The sequence below is a fragment of the Rhopilema esculentum genome, chromosome 18, assembly GCF_057945365.1.
Source record: "Rhopilema esculentum isolate cy_ngs chromosome 18, ASM5794536v1, whole genome shotgun sequence".
NCBI classification, from domain to species: domain Eukaryota; kingdom Metazoa; phylum Cnidaria; class Scyphozoa; order Rhizostomeae; family Rhizostomatidae; genus Rhopilema; species Rhopilema esculentum.
Window position 1 is genome coordinate 3,633,795 of NC_142832.1, and position 26,806 is coordinate 3,660,600.

Genomic DNA, 26,806 nt, shown 5'->3' on the forward strand with positions numbered 1-26,806 from the left:
CTTGAAAAGCCTCAACCATTTTTGTCTGGGGTTGTAGGGTGCAATTTTACCCCAAGCCCATGTAAAGGTTATTAGGTTTCACCTTTAGACTTGTCTCTTCTCGTATCAAGATAAAACAATAGTTCTATTATTTCATCTTTCTTCTCTGCAAGTGCAAAGGCTTGCCTTTAGCTGAAGTACTCTAGAAAATATACGAAGCTTCACTTTCTCCCAGATGCCGTTACCCCCACTATCAACCTAAACTTAAAACATCTTTAAATAAAATTTCAAAAGGTATGGTCAAGAAAATTGTTCGATGGCTTTAATAACCTTAAGTTCTGTGAGGGTATCGAGGTTTTTCATTTACCATTTCATTCATTTACGAGGTATGCAACACTATTGATAATAACCTAGAAATAAGAAGTGTATCTTGTATGTTTAGGTGTTGCCACAAAATAAGTTGGATAGTGTATTAATCTATCACTGAAGATCATCTGCATTGTTACTTCAGATACCAATTTCCTTTTCTCAAGTTTGCATTACTTTGTGAATGGCGGATCAACAGATGATAAAGGTATCGCTGACAGAAAAGTAACATAGATTCTGTAGCGATTATAAATATTTAGATCTGTATCTTACCAACATCGGTAGGAGAGAACCCCAAGATGCTAACCTTAACCCTCGGGGTCCTGATATTTGAAACCTAATTGAAAGACAAAATCATAGCTTGAGAAAAGTAGCACTTCTTTTTAACAACGTGTGGTAAGCTAGCTTCAAGATTTTCGAGATTGAGTATACAAAGAAAGCTAAATCTTGCATTAGAATTAAGACTTTATGTGATCCCTACGGATACGTCACGTTAGAGGGTGGGCTTCTTCATTTCTGACGTCTACTGAGAAGCTCTTAAGTTGTTACGAAAAGAGTACTATTTAAAGATTGGATGAAATAAAACCGATTAAAGATTTCACACAGGCTTAGGAAGTGGCGTAGATAGAGACGGTCAGGGGAGGCGAACCCCCCCCTTCCCCCCTGTAGGGCTAACTGTCATTTTGCCAGAAAACTTGACATCTTGTACCAAAGTGTTACACTTTGAAAGAAATGAATATAGGGATTTCTCCCATTGTTCTGATTAAAATAGGAGGTGAAATGATTTATTTCAAATGGGTATGGAATCCAGTCCGTTCTTCACAAGTTAATCAAAGTTAAGGAACAAGTGCAGTAAACTGTAATTTGGCACAAAGTTATAAAAAATCCTTAAAAAGCTCATCCTATAAGGAGGGATTTTTTGCAATGTAAGACTGCTCTGTGGGAGAATTCTCAAACTTCTAAACACTTGAGAACAGCAACTAGCGATTGCATTGTTTGCAAGAATTCAAGAACAGCCAGGAAATTTAGACCTTAAATAGATTACTTGTCTGATGACGGTGATGAAGGCTACGGAAAACGAGATAAAACAAATTCAAGAATAATTAAAGGCCCCGGGGTCTACAGACGTCATATAATGTGCTGTCGTCAGAGGTGTCTTGGCTGCTACAATAATATGGAGAGTCTAGGTGTACTATAATCGAGCACTTCAAATGCTCCTGAGCAAAGGCAGAAAAAAGGGAGATGAGAAGAAATAGACTCTGGATAGTCTATTTCTATCCATAATCCATAATATAGTCTCTTTCCTTCATCTGCTGTCAGAAATGTGGCTTTTCTTTCGTATCCAGAATAGGTACAGTGAAACCTCGCTTTTCATAGTGCTCTAGAAACGGTAGAGCTGGAGAGACAAAGTTTGGAACTTTCTACATTAAGCTTGCAACAGTCAGGATGGTTTACAATATACAAAGTCGCAAAAACTGAAATTACATCTCTCAGAAGTGCAAAATTTTCAGGTTTTCGTGGTCTCATCATCTGTTAATTTGCTTCTTAGAATATTTAAATAAATGATTTGCAATGTAATAAATAAGAGATTAGGTAAAGAAAGAGTAGTCCTAAAGCTCAAAAGACGTCCAGAAAATACCCCTTAAATTTGCTCGATTATTACTTCTATATGACGTCATTAGTGCCCAGATCGTTTATTTCTGCTTCGCTAGCTTTCTATATTGTGATTGGCTTCCATAGAGCCGGGTAATATCTTACAGTAAGTTATGGATGGAACAGTCTGGTGTAAATAGTCAAAAGGTAACTATTAACAGAAAATCGTGATACTGTCGTATAGACGATAATCTAAAAATCCATTCAGGTTATTACCAACAGAAAAGAGTTGAGTGTAGATCTTAAAAAGACTTTACATAAACCGCTAATGCAGCGGTATCCTTTATGGCACATTGGCTATAGAGTGCCGAAGTGTGACGTCATCAAAAATCTATTTTTAGAATTTCTTAAATTTGATCCCATAATCTGAAAGAACAGCATAAAATACCTCTCAACGTGCAAAATTAGCTAGATACGTTCCAAATTGAGCGAGATATGGCCAACAGAAGATTTAAAGTTTGCTAACGGATTTCTGTTATTCTGGCCTGGTTCATAAAGTTATGAACCAAGACCAAATTACAGAGGTTTGATGGGGCAAGAGCCTATCCTTATGTGGCCATATCTCAGCCAATTCATAATGCCTTTAACTGATTTTGCATATTTAGAGGTATTTTATGTTGCTCTTTTTGGTTCTGGGATCAAAATTCAGAAATTCTAAAAATAGATATTTATGACGTCATCACTTCGGTATTCTATAGAGCAAGGCAAAATTGGCAATACAATTTTCCACTGGCTGTCAGCTGAAAAATATCTGTGTAAGCTGTCACTACAGGAACAAACAACAAGTAGCGAAAGATTTTCAAGCTATTTACTGTCATATTATCCCAATTAAAGTGTTTAGTATCACACTTTATAAACAAATGTATTACGAGATTGGGGGTAGCAAAACCTATTTACAAGATAAAACACAAAATTCCTCATAGAAAAGAAGCAATTGCTAGACAGAAGCGAAAGCGCTGACATCATTTCTTTAATAAAACTGGAGACATACTAAAAGCTTCTATGAATTACAGGAACTCTATGAGGTCTACTGGTAGCATGCCATAGTGGGGACTGTGTTCTTACTATCTGACTTCTGTGTTCTTACTATCTGACTTCCGCATGGAAGAGAGTTCTAAAAGAGCTTTTGCAACTTACTCGATTATACTTTATTACAGTCCCAACTAATTTTCAAGAGAACAGGCTCACAAGCAATGAAATTTCTTACGAATGAAAAAGACGGGCTTTGGGATCTTACGCGGGGGGGGGGGAGGGGTGCAGGGTTGGCTAATTTTAGTTCCCGGGTTTCGGGTACTTTCCGGAAAACAGGCTCGATTCCGGGTTTGAATATTGTATTTTTCCAAATTTAGTCCGGGTTCACGATTGTATCCAAACAGTCTTCCGGGTGTGATCAGTGGTTCCGATACCTCCCCTCTCAAAAAAGCCTCCCTTTGAGACTTTGATATTATAAACTGGATACTAACGGTGCTTATCGCATCTAATTGGCTCCAATGAAAGAGGCAATGCACTACCGAATTGCTTAGGAAACCCTAGACCATTTCGTGTTACTTTACGCTTAACAAAGAAAAAAAATTAAAATGTTTGGAAATTTGTAAAAAATTGAGTAAATTCAAAATATTATTGCTTGTTAATGAAATAAAACAAATACAGTGATACTTTAAATAATGGTTGACTTTTAAAAATAAAATCATAATCAGGATAAATATTCTACCCCCTAGCTGCCGCTATGAAGTTATCTAACAAGGGGTACACCGCAAGTACAAGCTGGGTTGCTACATTCATGACACAAGGGCCCTTGGAAACACACATCTTGCAATTACATACTTAAGGGACTTCTTTATTCAGTGCTCAAGAAGGCGGCCAGGAAACAATATTGGAATAAAACTGTCTTCCTCTCTCCTGACCTTTTCTCTTTAAATCAGGGAGGACGTAATTAGAAAAGGAGCGGGGAGTTGCCAGAGTGAGGAACAGAAAGGTCTTTATAGCAACCCATCAATCAGGGACATTTAGACCTTTAACAAGGAAACAACAATATATTGGGTAATTTCTTAAGCAGAAAAATTTGTTTTGTTGCTGTGCTGTGCACTGTGCAAGTTTTGTGGACTTTGAAATATACAGATCACAGACTAGCCCTCTAATTGGAGAAGCTAACCTTCTTCGCCAATTTCTCTGATGAGGCAACTTTCTTGAGAAACCCCTTATTTACCAAAAAGGGTAATTATGCTGCATGCATTAACATGTGATGCGGGGATTGCATAGGGCCGCTTGGCTGGTTCCATAGTTGGTGGGAATCCTCTTATTTACCGAAAATCTTAAAACAGGTATTCACATGTGATGCGGTGTAAACGATGGGTTAAAAAAATAATCAATTTCTGTATCCGGATGATTTTTAAGCGCTTCCAGCTGCAATTTTCTCTCTAGCCTGCCTGATTCGGATGTATGTTGGCTCAGCAAGGGTGTCCTTTGCTCTGATGCTTTTTGGATGGTCAGCACCAAGCACCTGGAACAAAAGGGTACAGTTAAAAGTGATAGAGTTGAATAGTAGGTATAAGGTAATAATTCAAATTAAATTAATACATATTGAAATTAATCAACAAACAAATTTGTCCATTCAACGACATCATCTGTTTTCTGACACCACATTGTCCGTGGCTTCGAGACAAAATGATCGGCCAAATACGACAAAATTAAGCATGGTTGTAAAATCCATTTGTGTGTGGTAGTCCAGATATGATTACAAATTACAAAAGACTAAACCTGAGGTTGATTTCTAGAAGCACAAGAACAGTCATTTAAATCAAAGACTGCTGGTCAAGAATCAAGATTTTGTACAGGTAGTATTGAGGATCTATGGCTGTTTAAAACCTGATGTATGTGAGAAAGACCACAGAAAAAAGTCCTGAACCTTTGGTTTCCCGTTTGCGACATCATTCATTGAGTCAATAGCCAAAAAATGACAGAGAAGCTCCAAATAGCTCAACAAGGCCATTAAAATACGCCGATAACGGACTGCGGTTTCAATGAATGAATTTACCGCAAGCCAATTTATAGATAACGGTTCGCATTCATAATACAAAATCAGTTCTCGGGTGAAAGCAATACCACCAAGATCGCACTGATTGACAACAACCGAATGCAAGAAAGCCTTCATTAATCGTCTTACGGATCAACATGAGCCACTCTGAATTAAGTCTCCTCAATAGACCTTTCTACGTTGACATGAACAAAGACATGGGCCATTTCAAATTTGAGAGGCAATACCAAACAGACAAGAACATACAGACAGGGAAGCTGTAGAAACTAAATTTTGAATGAATGAAAAACGCTTGGCAACAAATCCCCCCTTCTAAGAAATTTGATGATTATAAAATGTGCTTTATCTAAGAGAGACTTTAACAACAATACGGGCCAAAATGCAACATAGTAACATTTTAACCGCCCAATTTCCCCTTATAATAATCTGTACTGCAGTGTGTATTTCCAATCATTCTGTTACCATCTCACCAAACATAATGAAAAAAGGGGGGAGGCCACCAGCGTGTCCATCATGAACATAAGAGATCGATTTTCCTTTATTTGAAAAATGTTTGCCACTTTTTGCCAGATCTAAAACAAAATTTTCATATTATAGAATTATCCTAGCAGTCCTTCCAGTTGGGTACTTACCTTTGAATCGTAGCTATGAACAACTCGTAAATCAACGAAAGTCTAGTTTTTGGACCCTTCATTAAAAATCTTTATAGAGCGAGCATAACTTCAATAAATAACTTAAAACGATGACGCAAAAGGTAAAATACAAACCACGAGGCAGCATTCGTTCCACTTAACGAAATAATCATAGGCCATCTCGAAATCACGATTATCTTCATAAAGAATGCCAATGTTTAGATATAGCCTGCAGGCCAATAGATGTTTTTCACCGTACGCCTTCATGCACAACTCTCTGGATTTCTCTAGTTGCTGCAAAAAAGAAAATCTAACGTTAAACGGGTTAATTAGGTCCTCATGGGGTTGAATTTGTGTCTACTTTGCATTTAGGTTCAGTTTAAACCTCAAATTAATTTCGATGGTGATCTTAGTCAGGGAGGACGGTGAGGGAGATCTGGGGTATCTGTACAGAAACAAGAACACAGTAGGATCCCCCAGGATAATTCCGTTGTCAATTCGTAACACTTCGCCGTTGATTATATCTTTCTTTAGATAAAGCCATTTTTTGACAATACTATGACATGGTGACAAGGGTCATTTTTACAGACTCGCTCTTTGAGTTACACCAAACCCATTTTTCAGGGTATGACTTCACCACTTAATAACAAAAGCCTTAAATTTAGGCATTTAGCTCTCTTTTATTTTATGATTTGAGTCTAAAAGTGCACATTAAAAGCCAGCACCAATGTGCAACAAATCCGTTGTGACAAAAAGTCAAGATTTTCAAAGAAGCCATTCTGAATATCATAAGATAGGCATATGGGAATGGGATATGGGCACCAGATTACCATTTCGTCAATCATCCGTTTCGATCTAAACAATCAGTGCCGAAAAAATTTGACATCGTATCAATATCAATAGTAATATCAATTACATATTCAACTACATACATATTATGATACAAAAATTTACAAGGATTTCACTCACCACTTTCTTTTCACTAAAAAATCTTGTGCTACGTGGATTGACAAATGATTTTGTCATGATTGCTTCAGCAAGATGTCCGATATCCCCAATCTAAACATCGATTAATGAACCAATCAATAGGGCATAATCAATCATAACAAAACTGCGGAGGAGTAACACAGGGGTTTTTACGATGGCAAATGTCCCTCTGCCCTTGATGATGTAAGTACGATGATCTAGACTATGCGTTGAGACAAAACTGCAGCGACACAGGATTTTATATATTTATATGATCTACGATTCATCTTAAAGATGGCTAAACGGGGGAAGTTTTGAAAGATAGAGAATTTAACTGAACAAATATTCTTGCAGATACGATTTCGATATCACATAAGTATACAATTTTGCACAGCTCAAATGCACAGGGCTCTACAGTTTGCAAGCAAAATTCAATTGCATTTACATTTCACCCCTTGAGAAAATTATTGTATATACAAAGAATAGGTTATGGTAGCAAAGTTTTGGCAATAAAATCACAGCAATTTAACATGCAAATTTTGGTTTAGAAAAGTCTTAGCCAGGCAAAAACATTTTGGTACACAGAATGTAGATATACAGTCGTTTGGTATGAGCCTGCCATAAGAATTTGCCTGCCCCCTCCTATTTATAAAACTGCGTCAGATTCCCGGAGCAACAATTGAGTATCCGATAATACAATTCATAAAAAGTATATACATAGAAATAATAATAAATATTGTGAACAATTTTTGGCGATAAATTGCTTTGAAAAAGTGAAAAACTTCACAAAATATTAAAAGGTTTTTTCGCCTGACATTCAGAGAAAGAGATGAATAATATATACCGAATTGTGACCGGTTGATATAAGATATGACCGGTTAAGTTGTGCAATCAGTACCGCGGGCCCTATAAAGAAAACATATTCTACACTCACCTTTTCAAAGGTTGCAATGGCCTCATCAACTGCTTTAAATGCCTGTTGACGATGCTGAGCCCCCTTCGATGGCTCCAAATCTGCTATTATACTGAGATGATGGGCGACTAGGACATTGGTCATTGCAGCTTTGAACTACAAGGAGAATAAAAAGAAATGTAGATGGGGTGAAAATTTATCAAACGGTTGATTAAAACTATTTAAAGTGTTTCTGTCAAAACTGCCATCAGATCATATCTCCTCATAAATAACATAATTCAACATTATCCAATATCCCCTAGGTGCACTAAAGATAAAAATGACACTATAACTCTGCCTAGACGACATCAACGACATAAAAACAGACCGGTTAAACAGTAATTTTCATTAAGCGAATCTATTATATTCTCAATAGATTGTAGTTTTTGCCTTTTCAAATTTTAGCTAAAATACCTCGTGTTCTTCTCCCCTCATTTTTTTCCGGTATTCCAAACTTTTCATACAAAATTCCACAACTTCTTTGTCTTCCTCTAACTGATCTCTTGTCACGAAATTGTAATTTTTCACAACCTGAAACAATAATGGAAATTTCACCATTTAACCAAAAATAAAATGGACAAAGCATTGAAAACTTCTTACTATGTATAGCTACATCAATTGGAAGGATGTTTATAAAAAACCGTATTGCATACGACTTTTATGAAATTTCAAGCACCCAAACAAAAACTGGAATAAAACCAATGGCTTCAATATTTCAAAAAATTGTTAATGTCCTGTTATTAGGAAAGAGATCATTTTAAATCTTAACTTTTCTTTTTAAAGATTCAATTCCATTCAGTTCAGCTTGTTTCATACAATACAACATTAAAATAAATTTAAGAAAACTTGTATTTTATGCGACGCTTTTGCATCTTTATTATAAAAGAATCAAAAGCTAACTAAGACTACATACAAGCTATAGGGAACCCTTAGATATTTGACAAAACTTAAAGAAACATTTAGTATTAAAATCATTAAGAAACTGAGTACTTACTCTGTGGTTATTTCTTATGAGAAATGCGTGTACTTATTATTCTTAAGGAGAAGCATCTAATTCTCACCTCACTCTTGCATTTGCCCATTAGTTGGTAAATATCAGCAAGCTCATCACCACGTTTACCAAGCTGTTCTTCCTCGATCTCTAGTCTCTCTTCCAACATTGTGTATGCATCCTCGTATTGACCCGCCTGAATCCTGAAAACACAAGTCATTCCTTTAAACTACTGTATGAATAGACTGACCATGTGTGCATTTGTGTAACAGCTAGTGAAACGGAAATGCGCAAAATTAGTTGCTTTTATGGTGAGGGATCAAAGGAATTAGGAAAATTTTTATAGAGAAATGTCTGCCAGCGCCTACTTTTCAAACGTCCCTACCCCCTCTCCAAATTACTATGGCAAAACCATGTGTACCTTTAAATTCGCTAGTGCTAGAAGATTAGGTTGGGTTACAATAGCTTTCTATAGCATATATATTTGTGAATTTTATCGTCTTTCAACTCATTACTGGTTGTAAAAATCTCAAAACTCCTTATGACATAAAAAGTTTTTTAACGAAAATAATACTTACAGAAACATGACGACCTTCTCAAGTTGATCTCCATAATCAATCAAAGATATCCCCGATCTTTTTAATACTTTGCACGACTCTTTATACAGAGCTGATGCAACACTATATCCTCCAGCTTTTCTCCAAGAATGAAGAAGATCGATACTGAAATCTTCAGAGAACAGTCGGTTGAAAACAGGCCATTCTAACAAACATCGAATCAATCTGTTGTTGTCGAGCAACTGTTCCAAGTGATATGGCAATTCCTAAGTAATTAGAAGCATATGGTTAAATAATGGAAGAGATTAAGGAATTGGATATGAAAAAGCTTTATTACGTTGATCAATCATGTCTTTATTTACTCTCAGGTCTATTCAGTATCTAAACTTTACTTTACCTAAGTTGAAAGTTTTCCTGTTAACTATGCAAATTCTACAGTTGCGGCTTTTGCAAACAATCTTTTTGTAGTACAGAATTTAAAAATACCTTTTAAACATTTTAACATTTCAAAACATACTAAAGTTTTCGTCTGACACTCTTCAGAGTATAAAACTTCACAACATAGACGGAAAACTCCACGCTAAGAAAGATATATTGTGGATCTGAAAAGGGCAAACAGGAAAGGAAATGATGACAGTTGAGGTTGCCCAATCAGTGCCGCTTCTCTATTACGGCTTTTGTTGAGATAATGTAGCATCAAGCTCAAAAAACATCATTACATACCTCTGCCTTACGGTCCATATCATCAACATGTTCGAAATAGCCGGCAAGGACACCATGCCAATAATTGTAGACATGTTTATTGTATTCATCAGTGCCTGTGAAGTACCTAAAATTTGAAATCAGATATATGTGAATAAAAACTATCATAAGCGATTAAAAGGAAAAGCAATTAATTTATGTAAAAGTATAAAATGCAAAAAACAGACCATCTATATTCTTTTTCGATTCGGAAACATGTGGCAGATAAAGGGAAATTTGTGCTTCTCTGAAAAAATTTGTGCTTCTCTGAAAAACCAAGAAGGTCCATGTTGTTAAGAAAAACAAAGTACTTTTTCTCGTTCAAGCGGTTAAACAAGATCAGAGTGTACTGAATTTTAGAATTGTATCGCTTCCCATATTGTTTCTAATGCAAAGGCAATGCAACGAACAAACTGTTTCATGTTAGTCATTTTCTTATTCATCAGATCAAATTTAACAAACAAGGAGAATTCAAATGTTTGCTATCCTGTGCAGCTTTGAATTTTTGCATTAAGAATGAACTATTGTTAGAGAAAGACTTGATGCCCACTGGATAGCTTTGATGGATAGCAAACGGCTTGACCTGACCTATATCGGGTCAAGCAAAATTTGGCATGCTCTACATAAAAATAGTGGGACACTAAACGTTTTAAGACGATTTAAGGAAACTGATGTAAAAAGTGGGAAAGATTAATATCAGACTGATCTAGAAGGTAGCAACTCACTTTCTTCTAACTGCTTTGCTCAATGATCGGTGATAAAAATCAAGCCGACCCTCCCCTAGATCACCACAGGGCCTAAGCAGTTGCTTTAAATTTCGATAAATAATAGCCCATTCCCTGGCTGGCAAGAATTGAATCTGCTTTCCTTTCTTTCTTTTGTTTTTATTTTCATCTTTGTCATTCTTATCGTCATCATCCTTCACAACATAGGCATCATTCACCAACTTAGCAAACTGTTCCGTCAGTTTCTCAACATCATCTTTCTCAATACCAACTGTGACGTCACTCTGCACCATATCCTCTGTCTTTGCAACAATACCTGCTTCCTCGCCTTCCACATACTCGGGCGGCTTCAGATTGTTCTTGTCACCCAACAATGCAAGCAGTTCTGTTTCCAGAAGTCCGTGACGAGATACCTCAAGCAAACACAGCGTGGCTATCATAAGCTGGCCACCAGCCTCTTCTTCAAATCGAGAAAATACATCGATCTCAAGGCTATGAAAAGAGACGGTGAAGAAGTTAGAAGCAGTCATACCATACAAAAAATTTGAAAAAATGCTCCTTTACTTAAAAAAGAATACAAAGCATTTATTTGGTTAAAAGCAAGCCTAAGAAAAATTATACGTGTAAAGATAGCAACGCTTTCCCCTACCTTCTTTGTAGGTTACTAGCTACCGACTTTTCTCAAATGCAAAGGGAGGCAAAAATGTTTTGACTTAAAGTCCTTTGACTTGTCAAAAGTTTAATTGACAAGGGCCTATGCTCCGATGAATTTCAGTGGTCACCTAAATTCTCATTGGGTGAGTTTAGCAATAGGCTATTTTCAATGTTCCAATCAGAGCCCAGCGTTCCTGCTTCTCAAATTCAATTGTGAAGCACAAAATATTGTCAATGTGAATAGGACACCGAGGAAACATCGTGCTTTCAACGTGCATGATTTTCGTATTTTGTCAAATGCTGTCATACTTTCCAAACTGATCTGCTGGAAGCGATTTGGATTTTGGTTGCTTACAAATAATCAACTCGGATAACTTTTTCAAACTTTCTTAATCAAATTTTAGGATTAATTCGAACTGCTTAGCACGCAGCAAGAAACTGTGTACCAAACCAGCATTTTCTTGCTAATAATGGCAATAGCATCAAGTACTGTCTTTATTATGTGCAACGGATGACCTATATATTACCTTGACAAACATAGCCCTTCTATCTTGTAGAAAAGTTCTAAAGGGTGGAAAATATTTTGATTTTACCTGATGAGATCATTTGGTAAACTGTGAATTTTCTCCAGCAATTCTTCGAATTTGCCAAATACACGAAGTTCTTCGCAAGCAAGGGTCAACCACAATGGATTGGAGGAACCTTCTTTGTGCAGAAGGGTGTCCATTTGCTGTTGATCTAAGCGTTTGTTGTACTGTGAAAGAATGTTCTCTACGATGGCCTGTGTAATGGAGAAAGAAATTCGTCATGAATTGCACAGAGTCAAAATTATCAACTTAATTCCCTCACAACCGCCTCGTCACTAGACTAAATTTTATTCACTTAGCTTTTATTAAACCAGAGTAGTCAGAAACAATTCAAATAATAGAAAAATTATCCATAAAAACCTTTATATTCAGCTTTAATATATTTTATTTCTATTTATTACTAGCAAGGTTCTAAAAATAGTTTGTAGAACACTGAGAGCCTATGCTTTATCGAGCAGTGTCCTGGTCCTTCCTCTCAATGTTAGCACACCTCGTGTGATTCCATCAACGCCTACACACGACTCAATTCGAGGCTGGCGACTCTCCCAACATTAAGTAAAAGTTTGGGAACGGCAGGGACTTTTTATATGCAACCCATCACTCAAGCCACTGATCTTTTTATATGCAACCCACTCTATGAGTATTTTATATAACGATTGGAACTAAGGACAATGGTTTCTTGCTACAGTGCTGTTAAAACAAACCTAAACATACTCATTCCAGGACACAAGTCTTCAAAGTTTAGTTGCGTTGCAGTAGTTAAATGAACTTGTCTTCTTTTACATTAATCCAAGTATAAAACGCTGATACTATGAAAAGCTGCTTTCGTTTACTTCTTACCTGTCTTGAAGTCAGATCAAGAGGACCACAAATGATTTCTTTGGGATTGGTTTTATAAGCTCTCATCATGCGATGGGTTGGGGTTCCTTCTATCATTGAGACGACAACTTTGACGTTCTTAGCAAGGGTCTCCGGGAGCCATCGATTTAAGAAATGCTGTTTGTCTTCATCCAGCTAGAATATTATAAAGAGCGTTAGAGAAAATATGAGTGACAAAGGTATGAAAATTAAGACAATTCTGATTTACAGGATGTTACTGGCAGCATTATTGGCAGATGTTTTTTAAGACATCATGACCAAGCTGTGTGGCCTATGATTAATAACAAAGGGTAAAAGATAAAAAAGATTGTGTGGATGAAGAAAAGGTCACTGTAGCAGGCTGCTCGACGGGCTCCAAGGAGTTCTTGCGGCGAAAAGTCGATAAAAATGTAGCAAATAAGAAACACCGCAATACGCCGAGAATACACAACAATAAATACACGTAAATCAGTAAAGGCTATAAGAAAGATTGGTTGGATATCTGAAGAACGTTTGTGGATTTGAAATACCACAAAACCCCTTTATAACTTATGCCTGTATAATAAACGTACTTTCTGTTGTAGGCAAATGTCAATTGACGGGGGTTGATTCTGAGGAGACATTTACGCTTGTATACAGAGTAAGGGATTTCTACAAAAACAAAAGGATTTCCAGGGATTTCCAGATAAGACAATGGGATTTACGCCAAAAAATGTACGAGATTTCCATTAGGTGATACACTCCGTGGTTGTGTCTACAGGGTTTTGACACAAAAGAGGAAAATATAGGGTGAAATTGCTTATCTGTTAATTGGAAATGTCCGTTATTGGAAAGTGTTCGTTCTTTTGAAGTGTCAGCCCCCTTGCAATCAGGTTTCTTCTACAATACTCTGAGCGTAGGAAGAAATTTTGGGATGACAATACCTGTCCTAATTTAGTGCTGCCCTCTAATGAAGGTCTCACTGTACAAACTTGAATTGGGGAAAATCGAGAGCATAGGAAAATAAGTGTAGGAGAGATACCCATAGCATGATTATTAATTAATTGGCAAGAGCAGGTAGGTGTTGCCCACAATTACCATGAATTGATAGCCTGCAAATGCTGCAACCACAGGCTTACATGAAAAAAGAAAATCTATAAAAAGTAGGTCTGCTTTTATTTACCTGATTGACAGCATCAATGAACAATATCACAGGTTCCGTGTTCGGATTTGACAGCAAGCTGCCACTGAGTTGAATGAGAGACTCCAAATCACTGACAATGTCTTTCTGTTTGAATGTTAATAGTAGAATACGTTAGGCTATAAGCGGTAAAACCACGAGAATAATAAAAAATTGTCACTAAGCAAAAATACAACAAGAGTGGCGTCAGTGGCGTCAAAGTACAAAAATACTGTCATATGCTCAAGGTAAACGTGTAGGAGAAAGAAATTTTGAAATTTGCAGGTGTATTACTGTGCTAAGCAAGGTTATCAGATTAGTTGTTAATTTGAGGCCAGGGATAACAGAAAACATCGATATGAGTGCATGACCGTATAAATGAGGTGGCTTTTTCTATGATGGTTTTCAACAAGCAAGTAAAAAGTATAAAATGCATTTTCGAAGTTCATAAGGCTTTGGTCATTAAGTGATTGAAGCTGGGGGCTCAAGGGTGTTGAGCTCTCCTTGTTGATAAGGAAAATTAGCCCTTTTATACAACTTTCTATTGTTTTTTAAACTTATTCAGTGGGAGCCCCAATTGATCTTTTTATTACACAAGACCCCCGATTACCCAGGGGACCGCCCTTGGATTCTGATAATACTATCCAGTTTGGCAATGCTAAGAATAAGTTTAATAAATAGATGGGACACAAATACAGGTACTTACAAGATCAGGTTTGACTTCCTTTGTGAGTCTTTGAAGGAAAAACGCCAGATCTGTAGATCCAGGGGTGGCACCAACAAAGTGGAAGAATACTCGACACTTTTTGTAACCACTGGTGAAGGAAATGAGATTCGTGTTAAAATGAAATTACAAAACAACAATTTGGGAAAATGTTTGTTCAAAAATAACAAACAAATAACCTGTGAAAAATTCGGGGTCATTTCTTTGATAATCTAAAAAGCAACTTTGCAAATGCATACCTTAAGAATATCAAGCTGTGTTTACCAAGTGCAATGTGCCTTCAGTTATCTCATTTTGCGTACACTCAAAATTCACTACGCTTTGGGAAATTCTTCGAGTTTTGTTTTTCTTTGAAAACGGTTTTTTGGCACCTAGTGCAATGTGCCTTTAGTATAAGCAAGTATCTATTCGCCACCAAAAAATAAAATTTACAGTGGCCTTGGTTGAAAAAGTTAAAACGAGAATAAATTTAGTATCTTATGATGTTTCAAATATAATCAAAAGAATACTACAGAAATAAAAAAACAATTCCAGATTTAGAGAAAAATGAGTATGGGTAGCAGGGGTAATATTAAAAAGGCAAAGGAAGGAATTATTTCCCTAAAGGTGCATTTTAGAATATCATATCCAATTAGTGAATACAGAACTATATGGCAGAGGAAGTTTGAGGTTTGCATAAGAAGAGGCCCACAGAAGGACTATAGTTTAATCTAAGATAAAAACTAGTATTTTAAGGTATTATATCGCAGTTGCTGAAAGGTATTTTCAAACATTTCAAAAGCGTTAGCAGAGCTTACGATTTGAAACTACAATGAAGCACTAAATGATATTTTAAGTAAGCTCTTGTATATGCAATCTTGTATAAGCTCAACGGCTCGTGAACATATTTCGATCAAATATATTTTGAAAGTAAGGAAGTCAGATGAATAGATCAGAAAAGGTAAGAAAGATTTACTTTGATAGTGGAATCTTGTTTTCTTTTGCTAGTCTCACAGCATCAGCAGCAGCCTTGGCCATTACGGCTGATTTGCCAGCGCCCGCAGTACCAATGATCAGCAGTGGAGCAGCAGGAGCAGCAGGGGATGTTACGTAACTGTGCATCTGAAAAAGGAATACAAAACCATTTATTGACCCCCATCGGATCTGTGCTGGCCTTATCTAATTCTATTGCACTAAATGGTCACAAAATGAATCAAAGAGTATATAATTCAACAAGGCCCAACCAAGGGACACCAAATACAATCTACAAATCATTTGATTCTTGGGAATGCAAAGACCTAATAAAAAACTTCATAAGTATTCTATTGTACCCGTTGCTATATTCTAATTCTTTGAATATCCTATACTTTCTTTTCGTTTCTAAAAAACTTGATTGCGAGCCAAATCAACTGCTATATAAATAGGCAATTAAATTGAATAATTTGTCAACAATAACTTCAATATAAAATACTAAAAATCATGTTTTGTTAATAAAATGGTGATAAAAATCCTTATCGGCTGACGTTTTAGGCTAATAAGAATTATTATCTAGTCAGGAATGATTCGTTTGTCGCAATGTATTTCAAAGGTCTTTCCTTATAACAAACTTTCTCGCTTCCGCGATTGCTTGTTCATTTGTTTTGAAAAGCTGTGAATTAAAAGCTTTGTTGGACCAAAAGCATTACCAGCTTTTTATTAAAGATATTTAAAGAAGCTTGGTGAATCGGCATTAGGAGGCAAAATTAAACTCTTCTTTTATAAATAGCGTTGATTAGCATGATCGTCGCCAGGATGCCAAAAATACAATCAAGATCAACTCTAACTGTTCACTGAATACAATGAAAAATTCTAATTGATCTCGTATAACGATCTACATTGAATTGATCTTTTTGCAATGCTATACTCGATAAAACTTTTTGTATAGCAACCGAACCGACACATCTGCTGCACTGTTGATTCTTTGCTTCCAAGTTGCCGACTGAGTCAATTCATTTTCAAACAGAAAAGGCCGCTTTGGGAAAAGTTAGCTAATATCTCAAGAACTAAATATGTTGAAAACACTTTCTAGCACTTATCTACTAATTAACTCCGCTTCAAACAATGCAGACATTCGTCACAGCAATCGAAAATCTAGAACTCTAGGCAGATACGAATCAGGGCTTACGCAAAGTACATATGTGTAAAGAAAAGCAACGGAGAAAAAGATGACGTAGGCAGGATAAAATCAAATACGCTTTCCACGCCAGTGCAAAAACCTCACCTGCTCCAAAATCCCATCTCTTCCCAATACGCATTGCGATCTGCTATCAAGGAATGTCTGCAATAAAACAACACAAAATTCGTTTAGTTCATACTGGGAAATTTAAAACAAAATATTAACACGACCGAACGAAATAAACTGTTTAAGTTAGCAGAATGTGTTTAGAACAAGATTGAATTTCAAATAATATTGACAACAAAGATAAACGAAACTTAACCGGAATTAAAAAATTTCAACAGTCATTGAGACTGCATCATATTTTTGTATCTAAAATTTGGTTCTTATGAAAGTGATTATACTCTAAATAAGTTTGAAATCAGGTTATTCTGAGGAGGAAATAAGACTCATCACTAACTGCAATGAGAGGATACGCATTTTCAATAAATAATATTCTCATTCTTCGTCCATAAGGTAAATCGGGGTAATTTGGGGGAGGGAAAATTTGTAACAGCACTGTTAATAGTAAGATACCAACAGCAAATGAATATAAAAATATTTTTCTTCAATACCAATTCTTCATTTTCTAAATGTATATTAGCCATTAGCCATTTCAGTAGCTCCGATAGAATGGCAGGTAAAAACAAAGAAATTCTTAAAAATTACTCCGGTATACATCTTTACAAATACCTTAGGCTCCCACAGTAAATTCAAGATAAATGAGAATTTGAGAGTGAAATGAAAGTTAAATACAGCTTGTCGCGTTTAGAAGTTAAAGTCTGTATTTATGAAACAGTATTTCACAACATAAACATACCTCATGTGCCTCCCTTTGAACCTGCAAAGGATCTTCTGGACTTGGATCAAGAGGATAGAGTTCTTCAATTCTTTGTAGAAAAAAATCATAAGCCTGCAAAAAAGGTTTGAATTAAGTCATGGTTGGGAACATTCTGAAAAGAAGATGGGGCGTAGTAATACTTACTTACTTAGAAAAACAAAGTTTAGTTACAGCGTAGAATGGAAATTTTAACAAGTCAGGAAATTTTGAAGGACTTTTTAGCACTTTCTTGGAAACATATTTCACAGAATTCGCTAATAAAAACCGTAGGTTTGTTGAGAATACCTATTTAAATATTTATATCATTAATCATATAAATTATAAAACACAAAGTGAAGAAGAATAAAAAATTTCAATACAATTGAAGCTCCAGTTATAATACATCTGAAATGAAACAAGAAATCCTAGTGCTGAGCTGCAAAACCCAACCTTAACCAATAATAAAAACCAACCTTTTGACCAAAGCCAGTTCGTGAATCGTTTAGGCCACAAAATTCCAGAACATCTCCTTTATTTCGTACACTCTTCACGTCATAATTGTATATGCGACTTTCCTGCAATTCAGGGTAATAAAATTTGATTTTTCGGTAAGCGGTTTGACAAGGCCGGTGGTCGTTTTTAGTTAGTATCGATATTTATTTGACTATTGTACTCAATATAGAAAAACATTGAGAAATATAAATTAGAAAGATGGTTTCGAAAAATTCACACTTACAGGAAATTGTGATTGGATCACATGTTTTAGGGTTTTTACTTTTTGGACGCATTTTGGATCAGTATCAATGAAATCTTCTTTGACCGTTTCAGGGAGATCGTTGATGGTCTTGCGAAACATGAATAAAGCTGAAAACGTCAAAACAGAATATTTCAAATGGTAGGTAAATTATAATGCTTGGCGTAATGGCAAGCTTTATCCACAACCTCTGACAAGATTTCTAAATTCCTCTGTTTCGCTATTTGAAAATAAAGGTTGTAGTATCATTGAAAATAAAAAAAGGAAAGAGTCTGCAATAAATGTATTTCGAGGAATTAAATGCTTGAAAGGGTCAGCTACTAAATGTAAGGCCTTATATCTAGAACGCAAGCTAGAACCTATTCTTTGTTTACTAATCCTCCAGGAGAATTCTCTATATTTTCATTCCAACATACATAGATTGCCAAGTTCGACATATCTACTAAAAATATCCCATTTTGCTCAATTAAGAGAAAGTAGTCTCGCACTTTTTTTACTGCCTCTGTTAGAGAATAAAGGGATTCAAAAAGGGACTGAGTCAAATATGTTACTTTTTGCCTTGGATTTCAACATAACACCGACAAACAATATTTAGTAAACAACATTTTCAATGAAACTTCTAATATCCCTTTATATCAACAACGAAACACCAAACAACGAACACCTTCATTTTTTTGACAATGAATTAATGCTTTCTCTTTTAAAGGTTTCTATTAACCGTCCTCTCCATTGGAAAGCAAGAATTTATTTAAACACGGGGGGGTTGAGTATAGAATTTACCGTTCAAGTTTCTTAACAAAATACATACCATTTGGATTCAATTTACGAAATGCCCCGTGGACAATCTCCATCTCCGTTACAGAGAGGCCGTAAACCCATCCATATTGAGCAGCTAAATTGCGGCTCAAATCATCAATCGTTGGAATCCAGCCAGAGCGGTCCCTGGAAGATCAATGCATTATACATTAATTAGATAGAGCTTTTAAAAGGTAAAATAAATTGCAAATTAATGGCTCTTACACAACCGGCATGCTTAGCGGCAGCTGTTTTGAGAAATCTATCGTGTCTTCCAATTTCATGCAGTACGAAATTAGGCCGGTTTTGAAAATATAATCGCAAAGCATGCCGGTTGCGCAAGAGCCTTTAATTTCCAAAGCTATGAGAGTTTTGCATTGATTAAGCCAAGAGAAGAACCTATAAATTTGATTGTAAGCTTTTGTGATGATAAAAATATGCCATGAACTTCTTGAATTTAATTCGGAAACATTTTGAACTTCATGGACGGAAACAGTCAGAGGTGGTACTAGAACATATAAGCTTCCTCTCCATTTTCACCAAACTGGCTAAAAGACCTGGGAAAAGTTAGTTTAAAAAACAAAAAGGTCTCAGTGGTTTCTATACACTCGGCCAGATAACAGTTGAGGAAAAATTCTAATCTATGTATACATGAATTTCTAAAAATATTTCTTTACGCTAATACAGCATTAAAAAGATTCAGTTTTAAAGCCTATCAGATTTAGAAAATGCGGTGGATAGTTAATAAATAATTCATACTATAGATAAGGCTTTCATTTATTAATACATTGCGACTGACATAGCTTGTATTTTAGAGTCTTATTCTTCGTGGCATTATTTGTTAGAGTATTATTGATCTATAAATGATATAGTAAATGGCATTTCAATGATAAAAATTCAAAAAACATGGCATTTGAAACACAAAAACCAAAATGTCTATTCGAGGAAACTGGAAAATGACAGTGTTGTTTCAGTTCTCGAATAATTGCCAGTAAATAGCGAAAATTCACTTCAATTTGTTTAGAGAATCCAAAAAGAACTCCTGTTGATTAAATTGAAAATGTGAATAACTCACCCAGCTAAATTAAGAAAAAATGGTGCTGTGTTGTCCTCATAACAACGGTCAAGCTCGCTCAGGCAAATCTTTATCGTTTCTTCTGTTGTAGCATCTTTCGGAACCCCCTGAAATAAACGACAAAAACGGTTTTAATCGAAATGAAAACTCGTACAGCGGGAATGCACACTCTATGACGTATATTGCTAGCTCGCATCGATGGAAGGGGGGTTAATGATCCAGGACTTTTCACCACAATATATTGATAATAGTTGATTAGCAAAACCATCCAGCTTAGATATTCAAATATCAAATCGCGTTTTCATTCCCCTCTTACAAATATTTCTCCTCCCTCCCTCATACACTGAATCAGACAGTGACACGACAAATTCGAAGTAAGAGAAAACACCTTTAAATGAAAAAGAAGAATGGTATTTTTGTAACGTCTGATGCAAGAGCCGTGATTTAATAAAGAAAAATGATCTTCACTCATACAAAATTACCTACCCAACGCAAATCGCATTCTACCAATCTTAGTTTTCTTTGTTCACACCACAACCTCAAATCTGGGAACACCTAGAGAAAAAAAAATACAGTCACATTCAAGCATATAAATTATCTAGTTACAAATTCCCTCTGTATAAAGTACCAGTCTCAAGAACCAAGTCTTTTAACCGCAAGTCGTCAAAGAGAGTTGGATTCGTTTCAATGTAAGGGTACAAGAAATCTCTCATTTTATTTCTTGCTTTCCATAGAAGGTTTTTCAAATAGCAGAATCATTAATAAATGTTTTGACAACGAAGGGATTTTCCATTTTGGGTGTAATTGATGTAATGAACCCTACATTAACGCAGCCTCAAGCGGATGCTTATCACACTCCGTAGATTTACCTCATCTATCAAGTAAAGAAATGCAATGGGTAGAGACGCCGGAAGAGCTTTAGGGCAGGAGCGGGGGGCAAAGCGCCGAAAGGGCTAACAATAGCAAAATGCGAGGGTAAGGGGGTCTAAATTCGCGAGGGTAAGGGGGTCTTTCTTGCTCCAGCATTCCGGATAATTGGTAATAGAAAATAAAAATCTGGTCAAGATTTGGTGCACTACAAATCAACACAAAAACAACGCCAAATCAACAGTAGAAGATTCTACTCAACCACTTTTCTTTCCTAGCAACATTAAGAAAAATTATTTTCTTTGCTGGAAGTTCCTATATTTATTTCATATGAATGGAGTGGCAATGGCATCATAACTTGACACTGTTTCGCGTTTATGAAGGCAGAAGAATAAATATAAATTGTCTTCCTTCAACGGATACGAAACAGTTGACGACATGGAGGGCAGGAAGAAAGCTCAAGAGAAAATGAATTGTATGGTATTCTGTGGTATCATTGGCTCACAATGATATGACAATGATGTTTATTTCGATTTAATGGTTACTTTGGAAACCAAGGCCAACAAACAGTCTTTCCTGCTCTTCATTGGCTTGAAATGAAACGAAAGAATGCGGAATTGGAAATCTGTTGATTTGCCAATATAAATAGCCATCGTTCCATAATATCAGTAAGGTAAACAAAAATAGATACAATGGCGGTGGGGGTGTGGCAGGGCACATGACAAACACACGACCACGATTCGATTACTAGTGTTGTCAGAACGAAATTTTCTATCACACTGGGTGAAGGAGGAGGTAGTCGCCCCTTCAGCCAATGACCATACTTTAGCCAATTTATAAAAGATTCGACTGCTTTGACACACGAAGAGGCATTCGAAAGTGTTCTTCCAGACAAGAATATATATTTCTATGACATCCCCATTTTTCCTACTGTTGCAGACTTCTGAAATTTATTGACGTATAAATAATAGTCTTTTAACTAGGTTATTCATCCACATGATGATCTAATGATGAAAAATAAGCAGTTGACTGCTGGCCTACGATAACTCACACTTTATTTATTCCAACACAACACAACAGACTAGTTTGAACGCAATGAGGCAAAGTCTACGTTCTATAATCATGAGACTCATATATGACAAGCAAGATTTTTTCTTCATTACAGAGCTTGTAGAGTTTGCACTAGAGATTTGTAACAAAAACGCGGAAGGTCTTTAAGGTATCAAATGCAGGGACATAAGAGTTTTAAAGGCTTCCACTAGACTCAAATATTGGCTAACTGAAATTCAATCTTGCTTGCAGACTTTACTTTCCCCTTTGATCGTATTTGAACAGGGAAGTAAAAGATGAAGAGCGCACAAGCTATTCGTAGACATTGGGTTGGGAAATTATAAGCACTGCCTATCACAAAAGGCGAAAAAAACGTAATAATTACTTGAAATGCAAAAAAAAATAGAAAAAAATCATAGGAAGTGTCTTCATCACTAGGGTGTGCTTAGCGGTCCTACGGTACAGAGGGTACAAAAGAGGGGGGGGGGTTAAGATTCATCAAGAAGTGAACTTCTAAGAAACCTATGTAGGAAGTGTCTTCATCTCTGGGTGTGCTTAGTGGTTCTACAGTACAGGGGATACAAACGAAGGGGGGTTAAGATTCATCAAGAAGTGAACTTCTAAGAAACCTGTGTAGGAAGTGTCTTCATGTCTGGGTGTGCTTAGTGATTCTACAGTACAGGGGATACAAACGAAGGGGGGTTAAGATTCATCAAGCAAGAAGTGAACTTCTAAGAAACCTGTGTAGGAAGTGTCTTCATCTCTGGGTGTGCTTAGTGGTTCTATAGTACAGGGGATACAAACGAAGGGGGGTTAAAATTCATCAAGCAAGAAGTGAACTTCTAAGAAACCTGTGTAGGAAGTAGTTTCATCTCTGGGTGTGCTTAGTGGTCCTACACTTCAGGTACTTTAAAGTGTGCATTTATCGTTTTCATCACTTTTCGGGTATGCAATTGCCGTATTTTTCATGATAAACATATTAAACAGCCTATGGGGAGGCTACACGTCCTTCATAATTTAACTTTACTAGTCCAGGGTTTATTCACTCTAGGCCTAAAGCAGACATTCCAGTTTTTGTAGCGTTTACATCCCCTGGTTTCCATTTAAAAGACAAAAAATCAGCAGTGACCACAACATGAAGGCCTACAGCATCGTTGAGCATCGAGGCAGTTGGCCACAATTAGCAAAATAAGTGTTTAAATAGGCAGATGTGGCTTTTCGCCCATTTGGTACACGACTAATAAATAAATTTATCTCGATAGTCGTGAATAATTTAAAGATATACATGCGAATTCAATCTGCAACCAAACCACCTGCTACAGATAGGTGTTAAAGTGAGTTCGATGGGTGAATGTTTTTCAGTGAGCAGAACACTTTAAATTACTGAAAGGGGCAATAATGGACATTATGATGACGCAAATAGTAAAACGGGGAAACTATGAAGAATTTTTTTCCGTTTTTGCTTGGAATATAGTTCCTGTTTGAATATCCTTCAAACCATTAACGCAGCTATCTCGTGAAATAAGACTCTTTGAATGAATCAAGAAATAAAGTGATATAATCAAGTTTTGGCGTATTATGTAAAGCTAATTGAAAGAATCCTGGAATATTTGAGAAAGTTTATTTAAATCCAAAACCTTTGACCAGCATATAGTTTGCCAATAAAGTCTCTTTAACATATCATCCTAAAACATTGATTTTTAGAAGGTGAATCGACCGTGAACTGAGGCTTAATCTATGAGTTTTGGAGTTTACAAGAGCTACATATAAAAATCAACTGGTGTAAAGTGACTATATTAAAAGAATTTTTATGAAATATAGAAACATGCAGCTCAATGGACATATAGAAAACTTTTGGACGTCCGGCAAGCGTATCAATGTACGTCAAAAGAGGATAGAAAAATGCCATAGGATTTTAAAGGACAATGACGCCAAGGAAGCGTGTAATATGTTTTGAAATTAACTTAGCAAAGTGACCTGCAGATAAAAAAACCATGAGATTGGGTTTTCAAACAAAATGCAAAGAAAAATTCAAAGTATTTTTTCAAAAATTAAAAAAGGCTTTTTCTATCTAGTACAAACCTCTTTCACGAGAACTTCTCTTTCTTGGTGAAAATCTTTAAAAGTTGACGACACGAAAATTCGAATAGTTCTCCATCCTTTGCGATTTTTTAATGGTTCAATATGAATTCCAACTTTGTCACTGGTTCCTTTAACTATTGCCCACATTTCATCTGGATTCTGAGGTAGCAGTTGGGATGCTTTTTCGTATGATATCTTTTGGATATCCGCAGACTTTTCACTTGTTTTCTTTACTGGACTCGACTTTTGGACTGATGATTCCGCCGGCCTATCTGTAACTTCCTTTCGATGATCCTGTTTGATTTCTTGCACTGCTCCTGATCTTACGTTATCTGTGTCCGAATTCTGGTTAAAATCGGTAGTATCTGTATTCGCCGCAGACTTGTTAGGCGATGACTGCAGCAATAATTGTTTCTCCTCTTGTCTTGGCTGTGGTCTAGAGTGAGAATTCACAACAACCTGATTAGAATTTTTCGAGGGAGCACAGCCCATAGTAGATCAACCTTGTATGTCTGATTACATCCAGCTTGACATCATAGGTTGGTCAATGAAGAGCAGAGTAACTTACATCCACTAAATGTAACCCGCAATCAACATCAAATCGTGGAGATCGTTGCTGTTGCTAAGGCCATTCATAAGCAAATCTCACGCACTTTTGTTTACTTTCAATGCGCTTTGTCACACTGACATAAAACAATCATCAAAGCAGGAGCGAAAGCGGGTTTCCTTGACTACTGTAATCAAAACGATCTTTGTCCTTCTTCTCATGGGGGTTTTAAGGGTCTCAAGGCGATTTATTAAATTTCCCTCCAAAACAAGAACAAAACATGATAGCAACCTGTGCGCTAGAAAAATCACAAAGTCTGGAAGTGGTTATCAGGCTGGAGGCCTATAGAGTCTGATCATTTATTACGATACAGGGCCTACGCCACCGGGGGGCCGGGGTGGCCATGCCCCCACTTTTTTGCGAAGCAAGTAGTTTTGAAGCTGCAGTTTAAGGGGAACGAAGCCTTGGCCCCCTACTTTTGCTAGCCTTGCTCCTCCTCCCACTTTCAACTTCGTGGCGTGGCCCTTGCGATATTTAACTCCATAACGAATATTGTCTTAGGAAAGCGGCGTTTATAGCAGTGTCTGAAAAGATTCCCAAAAGGACACTTTAGCAGCAGCAGTGCCATTGGGAAAAAATCAAACTTTCTTTTTGGGATTGGGGAATGCTCCGAACGAAATTTCTTAAGCTTGAAACTGACTTGTCATGCAGAATTATTTTTGAATTGTTTAGTTTAAATGCTAAAAGGAAAAGACAGTGCTTAATGAGTCACACTACAAGGTGCTTTCTTTAAAAAAGCTTGATGAAAAATGTTGAAAACATGAAAAGTTTCAGTATTTCAGCTGATCTCACAACTTCTTTGTTTCTGGGAACCGTTTTAAGAATTTTGTTTGCTGGGCTAAATAATTATAATCAATATATTAGAATTTAGAAAAGAGTTAGCAGTAAAGGCTAAAACAATTAAGTCAATACCTGAAAAGTAAACATCTAAAAAATAGTCACAAGGTTCAGTTTTAACAACTGGCCTGATCCACAATCACATCATTAAATACAAACATATGTTGAACCCTAAAGTACATTTCCAGGAGTGTTTACATAAGATTAGGCCAATGCAGATAATGCATACATGGTATTGACATGGGCAGGGATTTGCAGTTTGCTTGCCATGCAAATACTTCTTCAGATGAGTATTATAAAATGAAGTCTCAGATCATTTTATACAAATTTATCTTATATAGTTTGAGTTGCGAATAAAATCTGCCTGGAAAAAGTGGAAGGAAATAGCCCTTGATTATATTTGACAGAACAGATTTCTGACTAATAAATTTGACAATAGGGGTAGCAATATGGCCACATCAGTGCTCCTACAGCAGTACTAGGCTTTAGATAAAGAGAGATAGCAGACAGGAAAAGGCATTTACACTTTATAACAAATCTTTTTGTTATGATTCCATAAAGAAGACCGGCTTGATCATATGGGACCAAGAGATAGGCTACCATACTTAATACCAAAGGATGCTAGAAAGAACTAATTGCAAATTGTGTCAAGATTGATTCTAAGCACCAGTCTCCCTGACGATATGAGTGTCCAGGCTTAGAAGAATGACCTTGGCAATCCTGGTGAAGTTTTCAACTACCTGGGGGCAAACTTCTGAACAGACAAACACTAAATGCATAGTTTCACATGTATTTGATATCATACAAACAAGAATCAAGGTGGCACACATTTTAACTTTTCAAGACAATAGTATCTGGCAATATAGCTACACATTTTTATAAAGTGTGGAAAAATTAAAGGTGATTTAGTACTTTACAAAATTATTTCCTGACATCCAGCTGAATTTTCTTGTTTAAGACTTGTTTAAGAACCGCATACTTACCACAATATCCATAGATTTGCATTGCATATGCAAAAAATACAAAAGTACAAAAAAACCACAGCAGAGTGCAAAAAACTCATTACAGCTAGGTGGGAAGCAACAATTTCCATTACTGCACAAATCAATAGCCATGTGCAAACTTGACTGCTTTCCTAAAGACAAGTTCATTCTAAAGCTATTATAAC

At 36.3% G+C, this 26,806-nt stretch overlaps 1 protein-coding gene across 1 annotated transcript; it reads right to left on the minus strand.

The window, feature by feature from the left end:
* Positions 1 to 2,794: 2,794 nt before the first annotated feature.
* Positions 2,795 to 24,916, minus strand: LOC135696706 (TPR repeat-containing protein DDB_G0287407). The gene is made up of 22 exons (XM_065216188.2): positions 24,195 to 24,916; positions 20,682 to 20,750; positions 20,196 to 20,302; positions 19,134 to 19,267; positions 18,308 to 18,435; positions 18,045 to 18,146; positions 17,572 to 17,664; positions 16,818 to 16,874; positions 15,534 to 15,679; positions 14,561 to 14,669; positions 13,858 to 13,962; positions 12,678 to 12,851; positions 11,844 to 12,031; positions 10,597 to 11,088; positions 9,854 to 9,959; positions 9,152 to 9,396; positions 8,644 to 8,776; positions 7,997 to 8,113; positions 7,565 to 7,699; positions 6,634 to 6,723; positions 5,800 to 5,958; positions 2,795 to 4,498 (listed from the first exon to the last, which is right to left on the minus strand). The coding sequence occupies exons 1-22, from the start codon at positions 24,684 to 24,686 to the stop codon at positions 4,388 to 4,390; spliced, it is 3,492 nt and encodes a 1,163-aa protein (XP_065072260.2). The 5' UTR covers positions 24,687 to 24,916; the 3' UTR covers positions 2,795 to 4,387.
* Between the last annotated feature and the right edge of the window lie 1,890 nt (positions 24,917 to 26,806).

Coding starts and splice junctions, on each gene's coding strand:
- LOC135696706 (XM_065216188.2), bottom strand. CDS start 24,686: ATGGGCTGTGCTCCCTCGAAAAATTCTAATCAGGTTGTTGTGAATTCT. Junction 18,147..18,307: donor TGATCCAATCACAATTTCCT/GTAAGTGTGAAT, acceptor CCTGAATTGCAG/GAAAGTCGCATATACAATTA. Junction 14,670..15,533: donor AACAAGATTCCACTATCAAA/GTAAATCTTTCT, acceptor TTCCTTCACCAG/TGGTTACAAAAAGTGTCGAG.